This window comes from Euphorbia lathyris, chromosome 1, assembly GCF_963576675.1.
Source record: "Euphorbia lathyris chromosome 1, ddEupLath1.1, whole genome shotgun sequence".
NCBI lineage: Eukaryota > Viridiplantae > Streptophyta > Magnoliopsida > Malpighiales > Euphorbiaceae > Euphorbia > Euphorbia lathyris.
Genome location: NC_088910.1, coordinates 16,851,358 through 16,879,271, shown reverse-complemented (window position 1 = coordinate 16,879,271; position 27,914 = coordinate 16,851,358). Strand labels below are relative to the sequence as shown.

The following is a 27,914-nucleotide window of genomic DNA, read 5'->3' as shown; positions in this document are numbered from 1 at the left end:
TTTGAAATAATATTGTATTTTATTTTATAGAGCTATATTAAGTAATTACAAACAATAAACCTCCATGCTAATTGAGGTGTACGTTTGAAAGAACGTAATTAACTTGTTCATAGGATTAAGCTGAAAAAGAAAAAATAAAAAAAGGAATTTTATTAATAAGTTTTTATTTTAAATGGCCAAAGGACCCAGTATAAGAGTCCCAACATGATAAGCCCATTTCTGTGCCGAATACAAACAACCGAAAAATACAACAAAATACAGAATAAAATTTTTATAAAAAATACAGAATATAAATATAAAATATACAATCCTTCTGGTGGCCTAAGCAGTGTCCACGCCACATTGTTTGGCTACCAACAAACTCATTTGTTGGCTTTCCATTTAGGGAGCCACGCCACAATGCTTGGGCTCTCTATTTTTGGGAGAGCCAAAAACAGACAGGAGGAGGGGGGACTTCTAGTGGGGAACTTCAGGTTCTTTCCCTCTTGACTTCTTTCTAAAAGAGCAAAGGGGGGTTTTTTCTGAACACACTTGTCCAAGGTGGACCTTCTTATTTTTTTCTTCATCATCTTCACCTTATTGACGGCTTAATCTGAAAAAAAGAGAAGAGAGGATGGGGGGTGTCTGATGACTCCTCTGTCTGCTCTCTTTCAAGCACTTTTGGCCTTCATCAGACTTCTCCAGCTAAACTTCAGGTTCTGGCTGGTTTTGAGAGGAAGATAGTGCAGTGCCTCCCTTTTTCTCCATTCGTAGATTTTCTCTATTACACCCTTTTTTTTTCTCCTCATCAGACACTACAACCCTATCAAAATAAAGCCAATATCATTCAGTAACAATGGAAGCGAAAGAACCAGTCCAGGAAATACAATCAAACAAAGGAAGGAAAGGTACAGACGAAAGGAACAACAAAGAGAATGACCGTAACATCAAACAGACCTAAAGCAACAATTCATCGTTCTTCTTTTTCAGGTAAATTTTCTTCTTTTATATACAACTCTAAGTCTCTGTAACATTTGTTCATCACCTATTTCTAAGAAAACACATGGTAGAGGAGCTTTGGGGAGTGCCTATGCTATAGGGACGAACTGACTTTTCTATCATTTGTATTGTCGTCGTTAATGAGAAATTTTGGGGAGTTCCTATGCTATAGGGACAAACCAAATCATCTCAGAAGGTCTTTAAATCATCTGTATTGAGCATTAAGAGACACAGTGTAGGGGACTTTTGGGGAGTTCCTATGCTATTAGGGACAAACTGAATTTTCTCTTTTACGAGGACCGTAAATGAATGGAAGGATATGCTATATTCTTTCACATCATTTAAAGTCCTCCAACTGTGCCTTCCAAGCATTTGTAATGTAAGCATGAATACATGGACACATTTGGCTGATTCCTAAACTCTCAGGCAATCAAAGATATAATTCTTAACCCGAATCCTGTTAACAATTCAGAATAACTCGGCTGGAATTCTCTCCATAGAATATGTTTGATTGGTGTTTAATGTAGACATCAGCGCATTTAACAGTAATCTAAAAGCTCTGTTTTCATGATTGTTTCAGAAATAAAATTAGAAAAGAAACAATAACTTGAAAGTGCATTTGTTAGTCGATTCAGCAAGCACCTTAATGTTGAGTACTCATTATTTTTTAAAAACTCCATATCTAGAGATCATATATTTGACAACAAGGGCAAACCATGTGTTATATATTGAATGACACCATTTCGCACAAGAAATAGAACATTAATATAGCTTCAGGGAATTTCCCAAATTTCATAAACCTGACATAAAACCCAATCAAACAGCGAACCATATTAACCTCGTTAGCATTGTTCAAACTAAACTAACAAAAATCAACCCAAACAGCAAACCCAAAAGTAAAACCAAAGAAACTCCAATAGAAGCCTTTACCACAAATCAGAAAATGCAATTGACTTATCAAACAAAAACTGGAGAATTAGAAAAACAGAGGAAAATCATACGAACAGATCGAAATATACCTAAAGAAAATCCCGCACTTGTTTCCGGAACTCCGTCTAACCGTCACCCTGCCCATCCTTTCCCTCTTACGATTCCTTTTGAGGTCCGGCGCTGCTGTCTCCTTTACTCATTCCAGATTCAAGGTCGTCGTTTGGTTATAGATATAGCCGAACCGCTAGACTAGAGAGAGAGGGGTCATCGGGATAGGGGCCTGCTAGTAGTGAGTTGACGAGAGAAAATGGACGAACCACCATCGTGAGAGAATCGGGTGTCTTGAGAGGCCATCGTAGAGAGGAAATCGTCCGCCATGGGAGAACCCTAGAGTTCTTGTTTCCCGGAGATAGAAAAGGGCTGCTGAAACAATGAAAGGAAGGTTAGGGTTAGAAAGTAGATTAGGATGAATTCTTTTGATAACTTAGATTGGAAATAGGGTCGAAATTGGTTAGGAAAAAGGCTTTTACTTAGGCTTAAGCCCAATCCGAATTAGAATTTGCTTGTCATTTTTTATCCTTTCTCATTTTTCTAATTAATCTATATATAATATAAAACAGTAACGATGGAGCTAAGGTTTCACTTCCTCATTTTTTACTGATAAAAAATATAATATAAAATATAATATATTAACTTTAGTTATATTATTATATTTATTTATAAAAAGAGTATTTTATCCGTATTATATTTAAGAGTTCTACAGAATTTAAATTAATCCCTAAAATCTCTCTAATTCTCTACATATCTATATCTAAAAGTTCTACATAATTTAAATTAATCCCTAAAATCTCTCTAATTCTCTACATATCTATATATATATAATATAAAACAGTAACGATGGAGCTGATGTGTCACTTCCTCATTTTTTACTGATAAAAAATATAATATATAATATAATATATTAACTTTAGTTATATTATTATATTTATTTATAAAAAGAGTATTTTATCCGTATTATATCTAAGAGTTCTACAGAATTTAAATTAATCCCTAAAATCTCTCTAATTCTCTACATATCTATATCTAAAAGTTCTACATAATTTAAATTAATCCCTAAAATCTCTCTAATTCTCTACATATCTATATATAATATAAAACAGTAACGATGGAGCTGAGCTGTCACTTCCTCCTTTTTTACTGATAAAAAATATAATATAAAATATAATATATTAACTTTAGTTATATTATTATATTTATTTATAAAAAGAGTATTTTATCCGTATTATATCTAAGAGTTCTATAGAATTTAAATTAATCCCTAAAATCTCTCTAATTCTCTACATATCTATATCTAAAAGTTCTACAGAATTTAAATTAATCTCTTAAATCTCTCTAATTCTCTGCATATCTATCTATATATAATATAAAACAGTAACGGTGGAGCTGATGTGTCACTTCCTCCTTTTTTACTGATAAAAAATATAATAAAAAAATATAATATATTAACTCTAATTATATTATTATATTTATTTATAAAAAGAGTATTTTATCCGTATTATATCTAAGAGTTCTACAGAACTTAAATTAATCCCTAAAATCTCTCTAATTCTCTACATATCTATATCTAAAAGTTCTACATAATTTAAATTAATCCCTAAAATCTCTCTAATTCTCTACATATCTATATATAATATAAAACAGTAACGATGGAGCTGAGGTGTCACTTCCTCCTTTTTTACTGATAAAAAATATAATATATTAACTTTGGTTATATTATTATATTTATTTATAAAAAAGATTATTTTATCCGTACTATATCTAAGACTTCTACAGAATTTAAATTAATCCCTAAAATCTCTCTAATTCTCTGCATATCTATATATAATATAAAACAGTAACGATGGAGCTGATGTGTCACTTCCTCCTTTTTTACTGATAAAAAATATAATATAAAATATAATATATTAACTTTGGTTATATTATTATATTTATTTATCTAAAGAGTATTTTATCCGTATTATATCTAAGAGTTCTACAGAATTTAAATTAATCCCTAAAATCTCTCTAATTCTCTACATATAATATAAAACAGTAACGATGGAGCTCGGGTGTTACTTCCTCCTTTTTTACTGATAAAAAATATAATATATTAACTTTAGTTATATTATTATATTTATTTATAAAAAAAATTATTTTATCCGTACTATATCTAAGACTTCTACAGAATTTAAATTAATCCCTAAAATCTCTCTAATTCTCTGCATATCTATCTATATATAATATAAAACAGTAAGGATGGAGCTGATGTGTCACTTCCTCCTTTTTTACTGATAAAAAATATTATATAAAATATAATATATTAACTTTAGTTATATTATTATATTTATTTATAAAAAGAGTATTTTATCCGTATTATATCTAAGAGTTCTACAGAATTTAAATTAATCCCTAAAATCTCTCTAATTCTCTACATATCTATATCTAAAAGTTCTACATAATTTAAATTAATCCCTAAAATCTCTCTAATTCTCTACATATCTATATATAATATAAAACAGTAACGATGGAGCTGAGCTGTCACTTCCTCCTTTTTTACTGATAAAAAATATAATATAAAATATAATATATTAACTTTAGTTATATTATTATATTTATTTATAAAAAGAGTATTTTATCCGTATTATATCTAAGAGTTCTATAGAATTTAAATTAATCCCTAAAATCTCTCTAATTCTCTACATATCTATATCTAAAAGTTCTACAGAATTTAAATTAATCTCTTAAATCTCTCTAATTCTCTGCATATCTATCTATATATAATATAAAACAGTAACGGTGGAGCTGATGTGTCACTTCCTCCTTTTTTACTGATAAAAAATATAATAAAAAAATATAATATATTAACTCTAATTATATTATTATATTTATTTATAAAAAGAGTATTTTATCCGTATTATATCTAAGAGTTCTACAGAACTTAAATTAATCCCTAAAATCTCTCTAATTCTCTACATATCTATATCTAAAAGTTCTACATAATTTAAATTAATCCCTAAAATCTCTCTAATTCTCTACATATCTATATATAATATAAAACAGTAACGATGGAGCTGAGGTGTCACTTCCTCCTTTTTTACTGATAAAAAATATAATATATTAACTTTGGTTATATTATTATATTTATTTATAAAAAAGATTATTTTATCCGTACTATATCTAAGACTTCTACAGAATTTAAATTAATCCCTAAAATCTCTCTAATTCTCTGCATATCTATATATAATATAAAACAGTAACGATGGAGCTGATGTGTCACTTCCTCCTTTTTTACTGATAAAAAATATAATATAAAATATAATATATTAACTTTGGTTATATTATTATATTTATTTATCTAAAGAGTATTTTATCCGTATTATATCTAAGAGTTCTACAGAATTTAAATTAATCCCTAAAATCTCTCTAATTCTCTACATATAATATAAAACAGTAACGATGGAGCTCGGGTGTTACTTCCTCCTTTTTTACTGATAAAAAATATAATATATTAACTTTAGTTATATTATTATATTTATTTATAAAAAAAATTATTTTATCCGTACTATATCTAAGACTTCTACAGAATTTAAATTAATCCCTAAAATCTCTCTAATTCTCTGCATATCTATCTATATATAATATAAAACAGTAAGGATGGAGCTGATGTGTCACTTCCTCCTTTTTTACTGATAAAAAATATTATATAAAATATAATATATTAACTTTAGTTATATTATTATATTTATTTATAAAAAGAGTATTTTATCCGTATTATATCTAAGAGTTCTACAGAATTTAAATTAATCCCTAAAATCTCTCTAATTCTCTACATATCTATATCTAAAAGTTCTACATAATTTAAATTAATCCCTAAAATCTCTCTAATTCTCTACATATCTATATATAATATAAAACAGTAACGATGGAGCTGAGGTGTCACTTCCTCCTTTTTTACTGATAAAAAATATAATATAAAATATAATATATTAATTTTAGTTATATTATTATATTTATTTATAAAAAGAGTATTTTATCCGTCTTATATCTAAGAGTTCTACAGAATTTAAATTAATCCCTAAAATCTCTCTAATTCTCTACATATCTATATCTAAAAGTTCTACATAATTTAAATTAATCCCTAAAATCTCTCTAATTCTCTACATATCTATATATAATATAAAACAGTAACGATGGAGCTGAGGTGTCACTTCCTCCTTTTTTACTGATAAAAAATATAATATAAAATATAATATATTAACTTTAGTTATATTATTATATTTATTTATAAAAAGAGTATTTTATCCGTATTATATCTAAGAGTTCTACAGAATTTAAATTAATCCCTAAAATCTCTCTAATTCTCTACATATCTATATCTAAAAGTTCTACATAATTTAAATTAATCCCTAAAATCTCTCTAATTCTCTACATATCTATATATATATATATAATATAAAACAGTAACGATGGAGCTGAGGTGTCACTTCCTCCTTTTTTACTGATAAAAAATATAATAAAAAATATAATATATTAACTTTAGTTATATTATTATATTTATTTATAAAAAAGATTATTTTATCCGTACTATATCTAAGACTTCTACAGAATTTAAATTAATCCCTAAAATCTCTCTAATTCTTTGCATATCTATATCTATATATAATATAAAACAGTAACGATGGAGCTGATGTGTCACTTCCTCCTTTTTTACTGATAAAAAATATAATATATTAACTTTAGTTATATTATTATATTTATTTATAAAAAGTGTATTTTATCCGTATTATATCTAAGAGTTCTACAGAACTTAAATTAATCCCTAAAATCTCTCTAATTCCCTACATATCTATATCTAAAAGTTCTACATAATTTAAATTAATCCCTAAAATCTCTCTAATTCTCTACATATCTATATATAATATAAAACAGTAACGATGGAGCTGAGGTGTCACTTTCTCATTTTTTACTGATAAAAAATATAATAAAAAATATAATATATTAACTTTAGTTATATTATTATATTTATTTATAAAAAAGATTATTTTATCCGTACTATATCTAAGACTTCTACAGAATTTAAATTAATCCCTAAAATCTCTATAATTCTCTGCATATCTATATCTAAGAGTTCTACATAATTTAAATTAATCCCTAAAATCTCTCTAATTCTCTCCATATATATATATATATATATATATAAAATATAAAATAGTAACGATGGAGCTGATGTGTCACTTCTTCCCTTTTTACTGATAAAGAACATAATATAATATATAATATATTAATTTTAATTAAATTATTAGATTTATCTATTAAAAAACATTATTTAAGGTAAATTTGAAAATAAAATAATAATATTTAAGTTATATAGCACCTTTATATCATTAATTGTAATTATTAGATTATATTTTTGTTAATATTTATATGTTAAGATGAATCCGTGCATCGCACGGGTCAAAAACTAGTTAAAATACTATAATGTTACTTCAAAAAAAAAAAAAAATACTATAATGTAAATATATTAAGTGGAGAATTTGATAATATTAATTCTGGTTTGATGTCAACTATATTAATATATTTATACATCAAATGTAATAATTCAAAATTCATTATTTAATAGTTAAAACGGAAATAAAAAAAAAGGTTTAAAACGGTCCAATTTATATGTCTATGCTTTAGGGGTATGAAAGCGGTCAAAATCAAGTTAATTTTAGCGAAAACGGCTCAATTCATACGTCTATGCTATAGGGGTATGAAAACGGTCAAAATCAAATTAATTTAAATAAAACGACTCAATTCCTACACCTATGTCGTTGGAGTATGGAAAACGGTCGAAATAAAGTTAATTAAAATAAAATGGCTCAATTCATACGCCTATGCTATAGGAGTATGAATTCGGTTAAATTACATGGTCCAATTTATTATAAAAAATACATAAAATAAAGAGAAATAAATCAAATAAATCAAGTAAGTTTAATATAAAAAATCACATCTTTTCGGGAGCTACGGCTTGTGGTTTGGTTATTTTGAGATCTATCTTATCTCTCTCAGATCTGTCTTCTCTCTCGCAGATCTGATGGCGAAAGACAGAGAGAGAGAGACCTAGGGTTAGGCGGACCTTGGAGGGGGGCGGTGATGGCGGCAATTCCGATCTTGGTGAGGCGGATCGGGCGGCTGGGGTAGGGCGGGCGTCGGATCTGGTGCAGGATGGAGTGTCGGCTGGCGGCGTTGTGGCTTCGGCAGGGGATGTAAGGAAGAAGAGGGGGCATGACGAGCGGGTGAGGGACCGCTCCCGGGAGCGGGGTCGGGGGGCTTGGCAAGGGTCCGATGGGTTAGATCCGGCAGGATGCGGTGCCGGTTTAGGGGATTGGGGGGCTGGAGGGGCCTGGGATCGTGGGGACAGGGGCGTGGCGCCTGGATCGGTTTCCTTGCTTGCGGATTCGGCTGGGACGCAGGCGGCGCCGCTGGAGGGGGATTCATCGGCTGGGAGGTTGGACGAGCGGTGCCCTGTGCCTGGGGCAGTGGTTGCAGGATGTTTGGGGGGTGGGCGCATGGGATCGGGTGACGCGGTTGCCCGCCCCTTGCTCCCCGCGATCCCGGATGGACGGGTGGGCAAGTTGCCGCCTGCGGACTGTGCGGCGCCTGTCCTCCCTGCCGATGGCGCCGGGCACCGCAGGGGGCCTGCCGATGCTGGGGCTGGGCGTTGGCCTGGTTTTTCCGGCATTGTGCCTGGCATTGATTGTCCTATTCCGGTCAGTGCTGGGCAGGCTGAGGCTGCATTTGGGGGGCAGGTTGCCTTGAGTCAGAGCCCTTTTGAGGCTGGGCATGATATTCAGGGACATGGGAACATGGCCTCCCCCAGGACTGCAGTTGGAAATAACGGGATAGGTAAAGGGTCTTGGAAAGACACTGTTATGGGAGTGGTTGAGGAGGAGCTCTGCTTTGAGGAAGTGGAGATGGTAGGGGATTCTGCAGATCTTTTCTCTGATTCGGACGAGGAGGATGGTGTCCAGGATGATCCTCTTTGTCCGGTTATTAGACTGTCTTCGGAAGAGAAGAGGGAACTCAGAGAGAAGTGGAAGGTGTCTTTGATAATTAAGGTGTTGGGGAAGAGGATCAGCTTTAATTATTTTGCCCAAAGGATTCAAGCCCAGTGGGCTAGGAAAGGGAAAGTCAGTATTACTGACCTTGAAAATGACTTCTATGTCATCAAGTTTACTAGAGTTGAGGATTACAATACTGTGATCAAGGGGGGCCCATATATTATTTCCAACCACGTTCTGGCTTTACGGCCTTGGGTTCCTAATTTTAATCCCCATGATTCTACTGTTAATAGGATTTTGACTTGGGTTAGGTTTCCGGGCCTTCCCATTGAGTATTACAGTGAGAAATTCCTAAGCAAAATAGGAGGCATGGTTGGGAAGGTCCACCATGTGGATAAGACTACTATTGGTGCCATTAGGGGCAAGTTTGCTAGGGTTTGTGTGGATGTGGATCTTGCGAAACCCTTATTATCTAAGTTCTGTGTTCAGAACAAGGTGTTCTTTATCGAATATGAAGGCTTACATAACATTTGTTATGATTGTGGCATTTATGGTCATTCTCAGGGAGGTTGCCCCAAAAGGGAGAGTGTTTTGAAGGAGACTGTTATGGAGAGTGGGAGTATTTCTGCAGGTAACCAAGGGAATGAAGGAAACTTCGGTCCTTGGATGGTAGCTAAACGGACTACTCGTCGTAGAACTCAGCCTCCTATTATGCAGAATCTTCCTCCTGATATTATCAAGAAGGGGATTTCCGCTCCTTCTAAGCCTATGGCTGCCCCTAGTGTGAAGGAGAAGCCTATCCCCAAGGCTAGGGAGGAGGCTGGTACCAGCTTAGCTCTTAGGTCTGGCTCTAGGTTTGGTGCCCTATCTATTGAAGACGTTCATGAGCCTGTCCAGGGAGATGAGCTTATGGAACACTGTTTGCCGGGTCTGGAGTCTGTTGTGTCTTCTGAGCTAGTGGTTGATTCTGTTAATCCCCTCTTTGCTTCCAAGAATGAAGCTCAGGGGGGCCCCCTGGTTCAGGCGGCCCGAAAGATGAAGGAAACTAATGAGGGTAGTTCTTCTATTCTTACTGGTGGACCTGGAATTGGGAATCCAATGGGGGTTATTAAACCTGGCTTGAAAAAGCCAAAGGGCAAACAAAAAAGCATCCAGAATTCCTTGGATTTTTCAGAGAAGAGGGGACCTGCGGGTACCTCGGTGAGGCTCTCAGGAGCCCCTAGTAAATACCTGGCTTAGGTAGGTTGGTGCGGTCAGTCTCCTCCTTTCTATGGACTTGTTGTGCTGGAATGTTAGGGGTGCGGCTAGCAAGGCTACCCGTATCCATATTAATGACCTAATTAAACAGTTTAACCCCTCGTGTTTTGCTTTACTGGAAACTAAGATTAGTGGAGAGAAAGCAGATGAGGTGGTTAATAAGTTTAAGAACTGGAGGTGTGTTAGATCGGAGGCTACTGGCCGAGCTGGTGGGATCTGGCTTTTCTGGAGGCCAGATCGGATTCATTTTGATGTTATTAGTATCGATAAGCAGTTCATTCACTGTAAAGTGAGCATTTCTGGTATTACTCCCTTCTTGACTACCCTTGTGTATGCTGATCCGATCTTAGTTAATCGCAAACGGCTGTGGGAGATCCTCTTTTCGATGAGTGGCAGCATCTCTGAGCCCTGGTTTATTGCGGGAGACTTTAATGATATCGGCCTTATGAGTGACCAGAGAGGAGGTTCCAATCATTATGTTAATCGCTGTCTTCACCATAAAAATAATATGGATTTATGTGGGCTTTCCGACTTGGGGGCTTCGGGTCATAGATTCACTTGGAAACGCAATAGTACCTTTGTTCGTTTGGACAAGGTCTATGCTAATGTGGCTGCCCTGACTTCTTTCCCTGAGTGTTCTATTTTAAATCTTCCGTTCCGTCATTCGGACCATTGCCCTATTTTGTTTAGACTTTTGAGAGGCAACCGGCCTAGGGGGAAGAGACCGTTCCGGTACCAGCTGGCGTGGGAGTCCCATCCTAAGTTTAAGGAGTTCGTCCAAGATAATTGGAAACCTCATTCGAATGTCCTGCAAGCTTCTGAAGGGTTCAGGAAGAAGGTGCTTGGTTGGAATAATAATATCTTTGGGCACATTATTAGAAGAAAGAATAAGTTGTTAAAAAGGATGGAGGGCGTTCAGCATAGGTTGGATGTGAGGTTTGATCACAGTTTAGATGGCCTCCTTAGAACCCTTCAGAAGGAGCTGGAAGCTGTGCTTAGGCAGGAGGAGCTTCTCTGGTTCCAGAAGTCTAGGAAATCCTGGATTAGGGATGGGGATCGTAATACCAGGTACTTCCATTTGTCTACTATGATCAGGCGGCAGAGGAATAGAATTGAGGCTATCAAAGATTCTGATGGGGAGTGGGTGTATGAAGATGAGGTGATTCGGAATTTGGCTCTGGAGTTCTATAAGGAGCTTTTCAAAGAGGATCCTGTTCAGCTGGAGAGGGCTCACTCTATTGCTACCTTTCCTTTGATCAGTGAGGATATCAGTCAGAGTGCCTTTCTTCCTATTTCCCGAAAAGAGATTGATCATGCCATCTTCAGCATTGGGACGTCTAAAGCGCCTGGTATTGATGGTCTTCCAGCTGGCTTCTACCACAAGCACTGGGGTGTTGTGAAGGAGGGTATCTATGAGTTTATCATAGGTGTGTTCAATGGGTCTAAGGATATTGAGCTGGTTAATAGAACTCTCCTGGTCCTTATTCCTAAAATTGATAAGCCTTCTTCCTTTTTGCATATGAGACCCATCAGTCTTTGTAATGTTCTTTACAAGACGATTACAAAAATTGTGGCTAATAGAATCCGTGGCATTCTTCCGGAGATCATTTGTCAGAATCAGGGTAGTTTTGTACCCGGTAGACAAATGATGGATAATGTGGTGATTGCCCAAGAAATGGTGCACACTATGAAGATTAGGAAAGGGAAGAAAGGCATTGTGGCTCTTAAGCTGGATTTGGAGAAGGCCTATGATCGCATCAACTGGAACTTCCTGATGGAGAGTCTGGAGAGAGCTAGGATCCCGGACAGTTGGAGAAATCTTATTAAGGTTTGTATTACTTCTCCTGTGTTTCAGGTTATGGTGAATGGGGATATGTCGGAGGAGTTCTCTCCGGGTCGGGGCATCCGTCAGGGTGATCCTATGAGTCCATTCCTTTTCGTTATTGCTATGGAGAGGCTGTCCCACCTTATTCAAGATGCCATTGATATTGGGAGTTTCCACCCGGTGGCCATCAACAATTTCTGTCCCCAGGTGACCCACTTATTCTTTGCGGACGATGTCTTTATCTTTCTTGAAGGTAATGAGGAGCAGTTGAGTGTCATTATGGATATTATGGATTGTTTTTGTTCGGCCTCTGGTCAGAGACTTAATATCCAGAAATCTAGGATGATGTGCTCTAAGAATTTGAATCCGAGAATTTGTAAAAGATTAAGTGATTTGTCTGGTATTCCTCTTACTATTTCTCTTGGGAAGTATCTGGGGATTCCTCTCCATAGTGAGAGAGTGTCTAAAGTTTCTTTTAAAGATACTTTGGACAAAGCCAATACGAGGTGTGCCACGTGGAAAGCCAAGACTCTCTCCCTCGCTGGTCGTCTGACTTTAATTCAATCTGTGAATTCCGCTTCTCCCAACCACATCATGCAATCTTGTCAGCTTCCGAATCCTGTGCTTAATGATCTTGATAAGATTAACCGAAGGTTCCTGTGGGGGGAAGCTGCGGAGGGAAGAAAGATCCACCTGGTGCTTTGGAGTGAGGTTTGTCAGCCCAAAGATTCAGGGGGTTTGGGCATTAGGAGAGCTAAGGATAATAATAAAGTTTTATTAATGAAACTCCTTTGGCGTATGTGGCAATGCCCCTCCTCTCTCTGGGTTCGCCTTCTTTGTGGTTAGTATCGAAAAGATAAGATCTTTGGGGGCCCGAAAGAGAGAGTTATCAATTGTTCCTTCCTCTAGAAAGGGCTTAGCGCCGTTTTTGCTGAGTTTTGCTTGGGGGTTGGTCTGGATGTGGGTAATGGTAAGTCCATAAGCTTCTGGTTTGATACCTGGATTGGGGATAAACCTTTAGTGGATGTGTGCACTTCCCCCCCGCCTAGTGATATCCAAAACTGGAGGTTAGCCGATGTGGTGGACTCTGAAGGGGACTGGGTTTGGCCTAAATTTGATTCTTTCTTTAGCCTTGAGACTCTCCTTAGAATTAGAGGAGTGAAGGTGAGTAATCAAGAGGAAGACATGGATAAGCATTGCTGGGCGCTGACTAACAATGGAGTCTATTCTTGCAAATCTGCCTTTGAAGCTTTTTCCCTTAACAGGACTGATAATCCCTCGGATATTTGGAAGACCATTTGGTCCCTTAAAATCCCCTACCGCATGAGGAGCTTCCTGTGGCTGGGCGTTAAAGACAGATTACTTACTAACTCAGATAGATACAGAAGGCATTTGGCGACCTCTGGAGCTTGCGGTAGATGTAGAGGCCATGTTGAATCGTTGTGCCACGCTCTTAGGGATTGCCCTAAGAGTGAAGAGGTTTGGAAGAAAATTCTCCCTCATCATACTTTCTATTCCTTCATGTCCCATTCTGTGAATGACTAGTTCTCAGATGGTATTAGGGGAAAGTTATTGTCTTATATGGAGCATGGGGACATTTTCTTTGCCATTATCTGTCATCAAGTGTGGAAATGGAGGAACGAGGAGATTTTTGATAATAAAGCTGTGCTTTTGCCTAACTTAGCTGAGTTCTTCTTGAAAAAACTCTCCTCTATTATTGATAGTTTCAAAGGTGAGTCCCTTGCTAGATCTTCCCCGAGTAGTGATGTCCACCTCGTGAGCTGGAGCAGGCCGAGAGAGGGGGTTGTGAAGCTGAATACTGATGGTTCCTGCCTCAGTAATGGTAAGATTGCTGCCGGAGGTATTCTTCGGGATGCGGGAGGCGCCTGGCTTTCTGGGTTTACCCAGAATTTGGGTTTGGGTTCTTCCTTCTTTGCGGAGCTCTGGGGCATTCTCTCTGGGATCCAGCTGGCGATTAGGCTGGGTGTTAAGAGGCTTTCTGTGGAGTCAGATAACTTGGAGGCCATCAATATGATTTTGGGTAGTCATGCCATGGGTCTTGCTGGGTGCCGATTCCACCAAAAATAATCCCAACTTTCCCTAAACGAATAATTTGTAATAGAGCAAGTAGAGGTCGAACCCAAAGGAATAATATTGATTTAAAACTTCTAATGACCTAACAAAATAATTAAATGGGGGGTTTGGAATTGTGAAGTTTATTAAATTTAAATGTAACAAGTCAAAAATCATAAGAAGAACAAAACAGAAATTAAAGAAGGTTTGTGAATAATATTTTGATGAATTCGGTCAAGGGGAATCACAGGATAATTCATACGTTAACGATCATTGACAGATAAAATTGTATTCTCATGTATTCACCGGGTCAGTTTGGCGTGTTCTTCCTTAATAGTGAACTAGTTAAGCACGGCAAATAACTTGTTCCTAATCAATAAACAATCCTATCTCAGCGCCTAAGATTTAATTTATTGACAGCTTAAGAATTAGAAGAACCTGATCTTAGTTAATCGTCTCTCAGCGTCGACGATTTTGGACTAACTTATCTGTTCATTTGGCTCAGATAAACCCAACTAGATTCGTATTAATGTCACGTGGAAGACGAACTCAGGTTTGTCCGACTCGAGTCTGTTCTTCCAAATACGAAGCTAGCTTGATTTAAATAGTCAATAGCTACTTTGTTTGGCTATCTTAGGTGAAACTCTAATAAACCAAATCAGCCTTATGATTATTCGATTCGACAAACAACCTGCAGTTATCATTCATAGAACAAACAATCAATTGAGAATAATTCTCTAAACACGATGAACAAATAAACGGTTTAATAAATTGAGAAAAGTGAAATACAACGATCTCACGATAACGGAGAAAAATCCCTTGAATTAACCCTTAACCGAAATTAAGAAATTAGCTATCAATAGCCATGGAACATAGGTGTTTTTCTGCTGGAAAAATAAAATGTAAAAACTGATCTCCGGACTTGGAAAATCTGCCGTCCTTAAATCTATCACGGTTCCTAAATGTAAGGAACTAAATCCCTTCAAAATAGCTTAAGAATCCTTCTTCAAATTTGAAATTAATTGCCCCCTCATTTGTCTCCTACAATTTTGTGCTTTAGCTGAAAGTCTTGTTCTCAAATCGTCCAATCTGGATCAGGAAAGCAATCCTATTCGAACCAGGAAACTGTCAGCCCGTAAATGCCTTAATCTTGTGCAAGACTAACTCCGACTCAGACCAATTTTCGCCCAATCAGCTCCGGATCACGACCCGACACCAGCTCGGCCCAAATTAAGCCCAATTCATCTCCCTTTTGTCATCATTGGCCTGTAGAGGTGAAAATACCGAAAACAAACAATAAAACCCGCAAAAATAACAAAACATGACAATTATAAAGTACAAAAGCGGGGTTATTTATTGTCGAATTATGCACTTATCAAACACCTCACACTTGCCCAATGCTTGTCCTCAAGCATACCAGATCATGGCATTAGCTCCGCATACTCTTAGGTAGTTTTTTCATTCGTTCCTAATTCCCCTTAGCGTTATAAAGACATTGACTACCAATCATCCAAGTCAAGAATCTTTCGAACTTTAGAATACTTCTAACTCCCAAAAACGTCTCAACAACACCGCACGTAATGTGTAAAACAAGAAACTAGAAGCAACAACACCCTCACGTGATCACTCTATGCACTCTTGTGTTTAGGCTTATAATTCATTTTAGAGGATTCACTCAAGTCACAATCATAGAATGTAGTTACCATAGGCTTGCCAATCAATCGAACCTCCACCACATAGTATGAATTCAAACAGAAAATCAAAGGGACTTAACAGGGGTGTAACGTAGGTTAGGCTCATGGGTTGGAAAGGAGAGAGAGGAAAAAAAAAACTTTAGGGGATCCGAGAGTAGTAAAATAGTGCAAACTACTCCAAACTTGGCCAAAACGAAAGTAAAACTGCATATTTACAAGTACGAGGTTAACACATAAGACGACAAACTCATAATCTCACATGAATATCTAGAAAACAATCCGAGATATTCATGAAAACTAAATGAGAACATAAACAAAATAAACTAAGACATTAAACGAACTAGGACAGACAAATGTCTGTAACCTATTTATTCTTTTCTTTTCTTCTCTTTTTTTCTTTTTCTTTTTTTTTCTTTGAGGCTTTTTCTTTTCTGTTTTTTTTTTATTTTTTTTTCTGCCTCTATTTTCTCTTTTTTTTCTATTTTTTCTTTTTTTTTCATAACCACAATAAGTAATTACAGAGCACAACAGTTTGTTGTCTCTTCTTTAAAGAGCTTGTGGTTCAAAATATGACACGAAACACAAAATCAAACGACCCAACATTTTGTACAAACTTCAATTGGACTCTGAAGGCTTAAAACTTATCCTTGGCCAAAGGAATAAACAAGGTATCAAAAATGGAGAAAAAGGCTCAAATTGGCAGTCTAAAGGCTGGTTAAATTTTGGTAAATTTTTTTCTTTTTCAGGGTTCAAAAGTGTGGAAAGGTTAACAGCAAAAGAAACCTAATGCCCTTATCATTTTAACAGTTCGAATTCATCAATCGGGTCTTGAAACGTATGTCATGGCAAGTTCTAGAACTAACATACTATGCGGACGCACTCAGAAAAGAAAATAGAGCAAATGCGTAATGTGTTTGCTCTTTCCATTAGGCTCAAATGCTTACCAGAAATGGGGTGTAAAGTGGTGCTGCTGCTTCTAAGTCAACTTATTAAAACGAGTTTTCATGCAATGTTGGAAACAATTTAGTCCGTCAACGTGTAGGCAAAGCATTTACTTGACTCCGACTGTTCAGAAAGGTACTCGCAAGACTCGATAACACTTAGGGGACTCAGTACTACAACAACAAGCAACTTTATCAACTATTTGGAAGATAATGAGCTAGCAATGGTAAAATCTCAATGAAACAAAATAAAGGGCAGCCACCTCACACTAGTTCAAACACATTTTTTTTTCGAGACGACTACCTCACACTATTCTAAAATTATGCCAATAGTTTCACAGATTTCTAGCCTAAAGAGTGTATTAAACTAACAGAATGGACAGCAAAACGTCTATCAAAAGGCAACAAAATGCAACAACCATATTCACATAAAAGCACTTCTAATACATCATCCCTCCCTCGCTTTTCTCCTCGCACCGTCCTCGGTGCGGAATTTAATCAATTAGGGGCAAGGGCAGCAACCTCAACAACCAATGAAAAGATAAATAAATAAATAAACGAGTGATCAAGAAGCTTACTGCCCTTTTTAGGGGAGAGGCCCCCGAGTGGTTGTGGAAGGGATGGAGTTCGGCTTCCGCTTTCGAGACGTTGTTGCAGCTCACGTAGGGGGTGCTCTTTGCTCCCTCGCCATCTCTGTTTCAGTTACTAGAGTGGCCGGTGTTGGAGAAAAAATCGCTAATGGTCAGAGCAGATTCACCGGCGACGGGTGTTCCATCGTTTGAGGCGACGACGGTGGTGTGAGTTGAATGAGAGTGGGAGATGAAAGGAGAAAATTAGAATTTGAAGGATGTAGTGATGGCGAGGTCGAATTGGTGAGTGGTGGAATTAAATGAAATCAGAAAGTGGGAAATCAAAGAAATCAAAGGATTGAAAAAATTAAATTGGAAAATTAAAGAAATGGAGAGTGGGTGGTGAGTTTTGGTGGTGAAGAATCAAAAAGAAATTAAATTAAATCAAAGGGTTGGTGTAGGTAGGCTTGTAGGATATTAAATTTGAAAAAATCAAAGAAATGGAAAGTGGAGGTGGTGATGTTAAATGGAATCAGAAAGTGGGAGTAAGGAGTTGGAAGATGATGGCGTGAGTGGGAGATGAAGGGGGTGAAGGAAGGTGGCGGTGATTAAGAAATATCCTCTTTTAATTTGGATAGGTCATAAGGGTAAAATGAGCCATTGACCTTTTTAACCTTTAGTTTCTCAATGTTGGGCCTCCTTTTCTTTATTAAATTTCAAGCCACCTCTTAGCCCATGTATCTTAAATCACCATTTTTAACCTGCAAAAAGAAATTATCAAAGGAAAGACAGCCCACTGAAGAAGAAGATAACAGTTAAGTTAGTTAGTCCAAAATTAATAAAAATAAAAATAAAAGTAACAAAAGAGACAAGAACAAAGGATACGTGTTAGTCTTGAGCAAGACTAACTCTGGGCTGCCTCCCAGTAGCGCCTTTAGTTAACGTCTTCGGCTAGACACGTCCGAGCACTAAGGCTAGTCTCCTGGAACTTGTAGCTCCATCACTTCACCACTTTCAATCGGGATATTCTCATAAAACGGCGTGAGACGATGGCCATTTACTTTCTGCACTTTCCCGTTCTCCAAAAGCTGAATTTCCACTGGAAATAATTTCAAACGTGAATGGAATAGGAGCACTTTCTGTCCTATTTGAAATTGTTTCTGAACTATCATTTTGTCGTCATGGAATTTCTTGGTCTTCAATTTGTAAATCATTGAGCTCTCATTAGCTTCATTCTGTAGCTCTTCAAGCTCCTGTATTTGCAGCTTCCTGACACTTTCGATTTCAGTGCCTCCTTCAACAACCACCTGTAATTCATCTTCCCTATATGACTTAAAAGCATGTTCTGTTATTGGTTTGATAACATCTATACCACAAACGGAATGCACTTCGTTAGGAAATTCCATGGCATCATAAACATTAAATTGAACTGTTTTACCATCGAATTCCATAGTCAGTGTTCCTTTGTGAACATCTATCTTGGTCCGGGCGATCGTTAGGAATGGTCTTCCTAACAAGATTTCTGATGCCTCCGAGGAATGATCATCATCTTCCATGTCAATAACAAAGAAGTCAGCTGGAAAAATTAATCCATCAACCTGCACCAAAACATCTTCCAACACCCCTTCGGGGTAAACAATAGATCTGTTAGCAAGCTGAATAACGACGCCAGTTTCCTCAAGAGGACCAGCATTTAAAGAGGAATAAACTGACTTAGGCATGACATTTATAGACGCTCCTAAATCACACATCGCCCTTTTAATACTAGTATTCCCAATCTGACATGGAACAGCAAACATACCTCTATCCTTACTTTTTTGGGGCATTTTCCCTTGGATTACAGCAGACACATTCTCACCCATGGAAATCTTTTCATACCCAACTCTCTTAGTTTTATTAGTGCACAAATCTTTAAGGAACTTAGCATATCGAGGAACTTGTCTAACGATATTAATTAATGGAATATTTACCTCGACATTGCGAAATACCTCAAAGATGTCCTTCTCTTCCTTTTCCTTCTTCGATTTGTCGAACCGATTCGGGTAAGGTGCTTGGGTAACTAAAGGAGGAGGTCTGTCTTGCTTTTGCACTTCTTCTTCAAGAATTTTATCTTCCTTGACGATGTTCTTCTTGCTGACCGGCTTGTTTAAAACGGGCTGCTCTATTTCTCTTCCGTTACGAAGGGTGATTGCGCTCACGTTTGGCTTTGGATTGTCCACCGGTTGAGAGGGCATCTTTCCTTGAGATTGAATCTCACTCAGAGCAGTAGCTATTTGAGTCATCTGTTTCTGGAGTTCCTGCACATTAGTTGCAAGATTATGGACAACATCAGTTAAAGGCATACCTGAGTTTTGGGTAGATTGGTGAGGCCATGATTGATAATTTTGCTGCCTTGGTCCGTAGCTAAGGTTTGGATTATCACGCCACCCTGGGTTGTACGTATTAGAGTACGGATCGTACGTTCTTTGATTTTGCCCTTGGTACCCATTAAGTGCATTGGCTTGTTCCGAATTTTCTTCATACAGAACAGGGCATTCATCAGTGGCATGTTCAGTGGCAGTACAAATCCCACACTTCTTCACCTGAGCCGCCTTTCCGAGAGCTAATTTCTGCACAAGACTAGTCAGTTTATTCAATTTCTCTTCAATGTTAGAACTGCTTGCCTCATACGCCTTCTTGGGACCTTCCTGAACTTTCCCAAACTGTTGAGAAGTTGCTGCAATTACTCTGATCAATTCCTTAGCCGCGGTTGGTGTTTTGTCAAGGAAACATCCTCCGCTTGCCGCGTCCACCATTTTTCTTTCCATGCTAAGCATCCCTTCATAGAAATATTGGATCAGAGAATTTTCAGCTATCCCGTGTTGAGGGCAATTTTCACATAGCTTTTTGAACCTCTCCCAATACTCATGGAGCAATTCCACATCTTTTTGCTTGATTCCACTGATTTCTCTCCGAATTAACGCTGCTCGGGAGGCTGGAAAATATTTGTCCAGGAAAGATTGTACCATCTGATTCCATGTAGTAATGGTTCCTGATGGCAAATTTAAAAGCCAATCCTTGGCCGCGTCTTCTAACGAGAATGGGAACGCTCTTAACTTTACTTGTTCTTCCGTTACTCCTTGCGGTCTCATGCTGGAGCACACCACATGGAATTGCTTGAGATGCTTATGAGGACTTTCACTCTCCATGCCGTGAAACTTGGGCAGCAAGTGGATCAACCCGGATTTCAGCTCAAATGACACATCCAAGTTGGGATAAGTGATGCATAGGGGCTGATTATTGACTTCCTGCGCTTGGAGCTGTCTTAGAGTTCTGTCTGCCATTGTTTCCTCTTCTGATTGTTCGCTTTCTTCGCTGGATATTTCTTCTTCGTCACTAGAACTCGAATTCCTGGCACTTTGTAACTTCTGTAACCTTACTTCTTTGCGGAACTTCCGAGCAAGTAATTCAATTTCTGATTCAAAGAGCAATTGTTCTGAATTGTTGGACCTGGTCATAAAAGAAATCAAATCAAATTAGATTATTCCCCGGCAACGGCGCCAAAATTTGATGGGTGCCGATTCCACCAAAAATAATCTCAACTTTCCCTAAACGAATAATTTGTAATAGAGCAAGTAGAGGTCGAACCCAAAGGAATAATATTGATTTAAAACTTCTAATGACCTAACAAAATAATTAAATGGGGGGTTTGGAATTGTAAAGTTTATTAAATTTAAATGTAACAAGTCAAAAATCATAAGAAGAACAAAACAGAAATTAAAGAAGGTTTGTGAATAATATTTTGATGAATTCGGTCAAGGGGAATCACAGGATAATTCATACGTTAACGATCATTGACAGATAAAATTGTATTCTCATGTATTCACCGGGTCAATTTGGCGTGTTCTTCCTTAATAGTGAACTAGTTAAGCACGACAAATAACTTGTTCCTAATCAATAAACAATCCTATCTCAGCGCCTAAGATTTAATTTATTGACAGCTTAAGAATTAGAAGAACCTGATCTTAGTTAATCGTCTCTCAGCGTCGACGATTTTGGACTAACTTATCTGTTCATTTGGCTCAGATAAACCCAACTAGATTCGTATTAATGTCACGTGGAAGACGAACTCAGGTTTGTCCGACTCGAGTCCGTTCTTCCAAATACGAAGCTAGCTTGATTTAAATAGTCAATAGCTACTTTGTTTGGCTATCTTAGGTGAAACTCTAATAAACCAAATCAGCCTTATGATTATTCGATTCGACAAACAACCTGCAGTTATCATTCATAGAACAAACAATCAATTGAGAATAATTCTCTAAACACGATGAACAAATAAACGGTTTAATAAATTGAGAAAAGTGAAATACAACGATCTCACGATAACGGAGAAAAATCCCTTGAATTAACCCTTAACCGAAATTAAGAAATTAGCTATCAATAGCCATGGAACGTAGGTGTTTTTCTGCTGGAAAAATAAAATGTAAAAACTGATCTCCGGACTTGGAAAATCTGCCGTCCTTAAATCTATCACGGTTCCTAAATGTAAGGAACTAAATCCCTTCAAAATAGCTTAAGAATCCTTTTTCAAATTTGAAAATATGATATAAATTGTATAAACTCCCACCTATGTATGTTAATAAATGATTTCCTTTTGATTTTGTACAAAGTTGTTATAATAGAAGTAAAAAACGGAATCTCGGATTTGTAACCGAACGAGGGTTGATCGGATGCGCTTGACTGAAGAGTCCCGGTGATCAAAAGAGATTCCCAAAAAACTAGGGGATTGAATTTCTAGCACATGGCAGAGTCATTTAACTTCTCAAAACCCTTTTTTACAACTTATGAGGCATTGGAATAAACCATTGGACGAACTCCAGGTGCGAATCCATTTTATATATGAATAAATTTAATTTTCGGTTTTATTCCAAATAATTACATAATATGTGATATTAATTTTAGTAGTAAGATAGTTTTTTACATTTTATAATTATTAGAATTGTTTTTTAATGTTTTGTAAGAAAATTACTTGAATAGAGAAGAAAATATTTTTATAGCCTAATAGATATTACTGGTTCAATATTAAAAATACTATTAATTTCTGTGACAAGTTACTGAAAAATAAAATATTATGATTAATTTCTGTGAAATTTAACCAACTTATTCACTTAAATTTTTCAAATTAAATTAGAATAAGATAAAAAAGGAAAATTAATTGCATTCTATAAAATGTTACAAATTTTTTTTTGATAGTTCGTTACGCATATAATTGAATATACCTAAATTATGGGTGAGCAAATTCATTTCCATATATGAATTGATGTTATTTCCGTATATGATTGTTTATTTTTGATAGTTCGTTACGCATATAATTGAATATACCTAAATTATGGGTGAGCAAATTCATTTCCATATATGAATTGATGTTATTTCCGTATATGATTGTTTATTTTTGATAGTTCGTGTATCTCAGAGTGTAGTACCCAGATCATCCACTGTGATATAAAGCCTCAAAACATTTATTTTTCTCCAAAACCGCCACATACAAAAACCCTAAACGCTTGAAAAACCTTTCCCTGCTCGTTCATGGCAACTGTCTTGTTCATCAAGACATAAACCCTGTTGTTATACATCGGCGGAGCCATCGTGTGAAGAAAATCTAAGACCTGGTGGAATGCTCGATTGGAAAAGCGATCATTTTTGTTGATTCAATTCGTAAATTTGCTGAAGGATTGGAGGTAGGTCTATTTTTTGTTTATGTATTATTTTCATGATGCTTTCATAAACAACAGTTCTTTTTAATTTCAAATCAACTATTCATATATCCTTGACTTCGTCGACATGCTTTGGCAAGAGAAGAAATTTTAACTAACACTTTTCATTCATTGCCACATCAAAACTGACAATTTTGGTTCTAGAAAAAAGAAAAACTGAGGCAATGAATATTTAAACAAAAAAGAGAGCATATCATGGTATCAAATTTATATAATAGTTAATTAAATGTTGAAATTTTAGTCCAAAAAATTATAAAATCACCTGACCCTAAATTATGGGTGAGCAAATTCATTTCCATATATGAATTGATGTTATTTCCGTATATAATTGTTGTCATGTTTTTTTATTGTTATCAAAATCAGTAGCTATTTGCAGGGCCGGTCTTGGCCTAGGCCAGGAGTGCGCTGGCCTAGGGCCCATGGCTGTTAGGGACCCAAAAAGTTTTTATTACATAGACATGTATAGATATATAAAATGTAAAACACAACATAAACAAAAGTTTGCAGATGTCCCAGCGGTTTAGAACGTGATTGTTATTGGAAGGAACCTAGGTTTGACTCCCTCTGATGGTAAATTTTTTTTCCAAAAAAAGAAATTATACAAATATTTGGCTTTCTAGAAAACAAAAAAAAATATATACAAAATATTAATATTAAAAAATTTACATAAGAAATCCACGTTTGAAAACTTATTTACAATTATATCAAATAATGTTTTAAATTAGGTCAAACTAATAAAATTATTATTATCAATATATTTTAAGATTAAGGCTTATAAATTAATCTAGAATATATTTACTAAGTTTTGAAATTTATGAATTAGGGTCTATTTTTTTTTAATTAGAGTATAAAACCACATTTTTTTTCTTATATGCGAAAAATAATAACATATTGAAAAGTAATTTTGATTATATGATTTAATTATAATTTTGTAACCAATTGTGTTATTCGTGTAAAAAGCCTTAAAAACTATTTAGGTTTTAAAGAGTGAAAATAATTAATATTTTAAAATTGAAATAGGTTTAATTGATTTTTTGAATATAGATTGAAGGTTAATTTAAGAATTAAAACTCTTATTCAGACTCTATGATATGCAAAATTTTATCATACCATTTGGTAATATTTTCTCCTTCAAGTATTGTTTATAAATGTCATTTAACACATTTTGGATGAAAAATTAATCGATTGGTTAATTATTATTTTTTTGCAAAATGACACAATTTTTGACACGTGATATACACACGTGAAAATTGATTTAATTTTTTACTAAATAGATTTAATATGTAGATAAATAAAGAATTAATGAATACTTTTCTATTTATCATGTATTCAAATATATTTTAAATTTTTTGACATAAATATTATAGGGGCCTTTATTTATTATTCCGCCTAGGGTCCATAAATTCTCAGAACCGGCCCTGGCTATTTGATAAAAACAGAATGTCATTTAATGTAGAGTTTATAAATTGTAAAGTGTGGTTTTTAACTTAATTATGTTTTTCTTTTTTTTCTTTTGTGAAAGCATCTGCAGGGAAATGATGAACAAGAGAGGAAGACAAAGAGATGAAGAAGTGTCTGATGTTGCACCCAAGAAGTCGAAGGTGATGTGGACTCGTTCGCTCCATAATCGCTTCTTACAAGCCGTAAACTACCTCGGCTTAGACAGTAAGCTCTTCTCTTGTGATTTCTTGTAATCTACCTCGGCCTAGCCGTCCCTGTCTATATATTTTTTTTATGAACTTTTACTTAGCTGATTATTGGATTTATGCAGAGGCGGTTCCTAAAAAGATTCTGGAATTGATGAATGTTCACGGTCTCAAACGAGAAAATGTTGCTAGTCATCTCCAGGTGCGAATCCATTTTATATATGAATAAATTTAATTTTCGGTTTTTATTCCAAATAATTACATAATATGTGATATTAATTTCAGTAGTAATAGTTTTTCACATTTTATAATTATTAGATTTTTTTTTTTAATGTTTTGTAAGAAAATTACTTGAATAGAGAAGAAAATATTTTTATAGCCTAATAGATATTAGGGTTAAGGTGCAAAAATACCCCTAACGTTTTGAGTCAGGAGCAATTTTACTCCTAACGTCTAAAATGGTGCAATTTTACCCCTAACGTTAGAAGCCAAGAGCAATTTTATCCATAACGTTGATAAATTGGGTCAATTTCAGACATTATTATAAAACACATATATTTTTGTTTCTTATTTGCACCAATTGCATATCAATTCGTTCTGAAAAAAAGGATTTCATGTTTATATAATTTAATAATAGAATTAGAGACTAATATTTATAAAACCAGTGATTTTTTGAATTTTTTTTTGTCTAATTCGTACAAAAGACAATATATATATATATATAGGGGAGGGATCAAGTGAGAACCCTCCCTTAGATGAGGACACTTTGATAGGTGAGAACCAACTAAAACTGCACCGTTTTACTCATCTCAAAACCAACTGCTACTCTAATGAAAAAATCGTGTGATTCACTCACAGCAAAATCAGGAACAAAAATCGCTCAAATCCCTCACATCCTCTCCATCATCGTTCTTCATCAGCGATCTCCATCATCGTTCTCCATCATCTTCTCCATCATAGTTCTCCATCATCGATCTTCATCATCCTCAATTAGATCGACCTCCTTCATCATCGTTCCGTCATTAAACACTCAAAAAATAATCTGAAATCGCAAATCAGATTAAGAAAAAACGATCTACAGTCAAAGAAATAGCATCAATCAGGTAATTTTATCTCCAACAATTATAAATTAATATTAAATTGTGTTCTGTTTTTTATGTTTATAATTATTCAGAAATTGCTTAAATCTGAAACAGATTGGAAATCATTCAGATTCTATTCTGAAACAATGGAATTGCATGATATAATAGACAATGATCTACAAGAGAATGATGATAACCATGAAATTTCTCTGTCTTCAACTATTGAAAGAGGTACATGTGTTCTTCATAATTTCTCTGTTCTTCATAATCTAAAAAATCTTGTTCTAAATAATTGTTCATGTGTTCTATAGATATTAGTACATATTATTCATTTTTTATTTATAATTAGTTGTAAAAATTGTTGAAAAAATAAAATTGAGTGTATTGAAATATAGAGTTCACTACGTTCTTCAAACTGTACCTCATGTTCTAAACAATTGTTCATATGTGCTATATATTATCACATATGTTCCAAAATTGCATTTAAATGCAGTGTCAAATGAAGAGCAGCCAAATGATTCTTCCACTGCAATTATATCCTACACTCCACAAGTAGAAATTGTCCTGACTCCTGGAGGAACAAAAGAATGGAAGCCATGTTGCTCTCCGGAAAAAATACCTATTGTAGGAACAAAATTTAATACTATTGATGAGGGTATTGAATTTTACAAAGCATATGCCACTGAAGCAGGATTTAATATTAGAAAATCTACAGTGAAAAAAAGAAAGAACACAAATGTTGTGATTTTTCAATACTGTTTGTGCAATAAAGCAGGCCATAAACAAAAAAAAATGTTGAAGATACTGAATGACATAAACCGAGAAGAAGATTAATCACACGTGTTGGATGCCAAGCACAAATTGTTTTAAAATACTGCAATGATGGAAAATATATTGTCTTTCGTTTAAAAGAGGAACATACACACCCACTTTACAGTCCACGCTGTATGAAATTTCAAAAACAGGAAAGAAAACTAACAATACTACACAAGAAGTTGATTGTTGATAATTCTAAGGTGAGTCATATTCTAAATTTACTTTCCTAACAACATCTACAATGTTTTCAAATTGTATTTACTTTCTTTATAAAATATGTTCATGTGTTTCGTGTAGATGAATGTCGGACCCGTAAGAACATACATGCAAATAAAAGAAAATGTAGGAGAATACAACAATGTAGGAGCATCTAAGCAAGATTTCAAAAACTTCCACAGAGATTTAAAGGCTTACATTTATGAGTCAGATGCCCAAATGTTTATTGACATTTTCAGCAAGAAAAAACTTCTATGGTCTGCTTTTTTTTTCGACTTTGATATGGATGAAGACGATCATCTCTGCAGAGCTTTATGGGCAGACCCCATTTGTAGAAAGAATTATGCTCTATTTGGTGATATGGTATCTTTTGACACAACATACCAAACAAACAGGTATAATATTAAATGTACCAATTTCTTATTGCAATGTTCTAAATATTAATTGACATGTTCTAAAATCTTATTGACATGTTCTAAAATCTTATTCTTATATTCTTAAAAAGTTTTCTTATTTACAAATATTTGTATATTATTTCCACAGATATAACATGATCTTTGGCCCCTTTACTGGAGTAGACCACCACAAAAAATGTGTTACGTTCGCTGCTTGTTTCAATGCTAAAGAAGATATTGCATTATTTGAGTGGGTTTTCAAAACGTTTCTTAACGCAATGGGAAGCAATGAACCTACATGCTTAATAACAGATCAAGATCCATCAAATGAAGATTGCAATAAAAAATATTTTCCAAAAAACAGAACATAGATTCTGCATGTGGCACATTATGAAAAAGATGAATGATAAAATAGGTAAGCCTTCCAAAGCATTGTTTACAATTAAAAATTTTACTACTTGATTGTTCTACTATATGTTTTGATCACGTATTAAATTGTATGTTCCAATATATTATTGGCATGTTAAATTTTTTTGTATATAATGAAGATACTTACTGGTTTTTTTAATAGGTCGTGCAATTATGCAAGAAACCAATTTCTTAAAAAGGATTCAACCAATTGTCTGGAGTGTTGAAATTGAACCTGAAGAATTTGAT

At 35.2% G+C, this 27,914-nt stretch overlaps 1 protein-coding gene and 1 long non-coding RNA gene across 7 annotated transcripts; one reads left to right on the top strand and one right to left on the bottom strand.

The window, feature by feature from the left end:
• Positions 1 to 121: 121 nt before the first annotated feature.
• Positions 122 to 2,397, bottom strand: LOC136223120 (uncharacterized). Its single transcript, XR_010685849.1, has 2 exons — positions 1,998 to 2,397; positions 122 to 802 (listed from the first exon to the last, which is right to left on the bottom strand). It is a non-coding gene; the product is annotated as an uncharacterized lncRNA (long non-coding RNA).
• Positions 799 to 27,914, top strand: LOC136223097 (protein FAR1-RELATED SEQUENCE 5-like). Of its 6 annotated transcripts, XM_066010916.1 has the most exons (10): positions 799 to 969; positions 21,999 to 22,208; positions 22,802 to 23,066; positions 24,625 to 24,767; positions 24,874 to 24,950; positions 25,607 to 25,851; positions 25,945 to 26,061; positions 26,944 to 27,257; positions 27,406 to 27,672; positions 27,829 to 27,899. In XM_066010916.1, the coding sequence occupies exons 7-9, from the start codon at positions 26,002 to 26,004 to the stop codon at positions 27,626 to 27,628; spliced, it is 597 nt and encodes a 198-aa protein (XP_065866988.1). In that variant the 5' UTR covers positions 799 to 969; positions 21,999 to 22,208; positions 22,802 to 23,066; positions 24,625 to 24,767; positions 24,874 to 24,950; positions 25,607 to 25,851; positions 25,945 to 26,001; the 3' UTR covers positions 27,629 to 27,672; positions 27,829 to 27,899. The 6 variants fall into 6 exon arrangements, 5 of the variants coding, with proteins under 5 accessions (XP_065866988.1, XP_065867002.1, XP_065866994.1 ...); XM_066010930.1 differs by lacking the exon at positions 21,999 to 22,208 and having other exon boundaries at positions 22,809 to 23,066; XM_066010922.1 differs by lacking the exon at positions 21,999 to 22,208.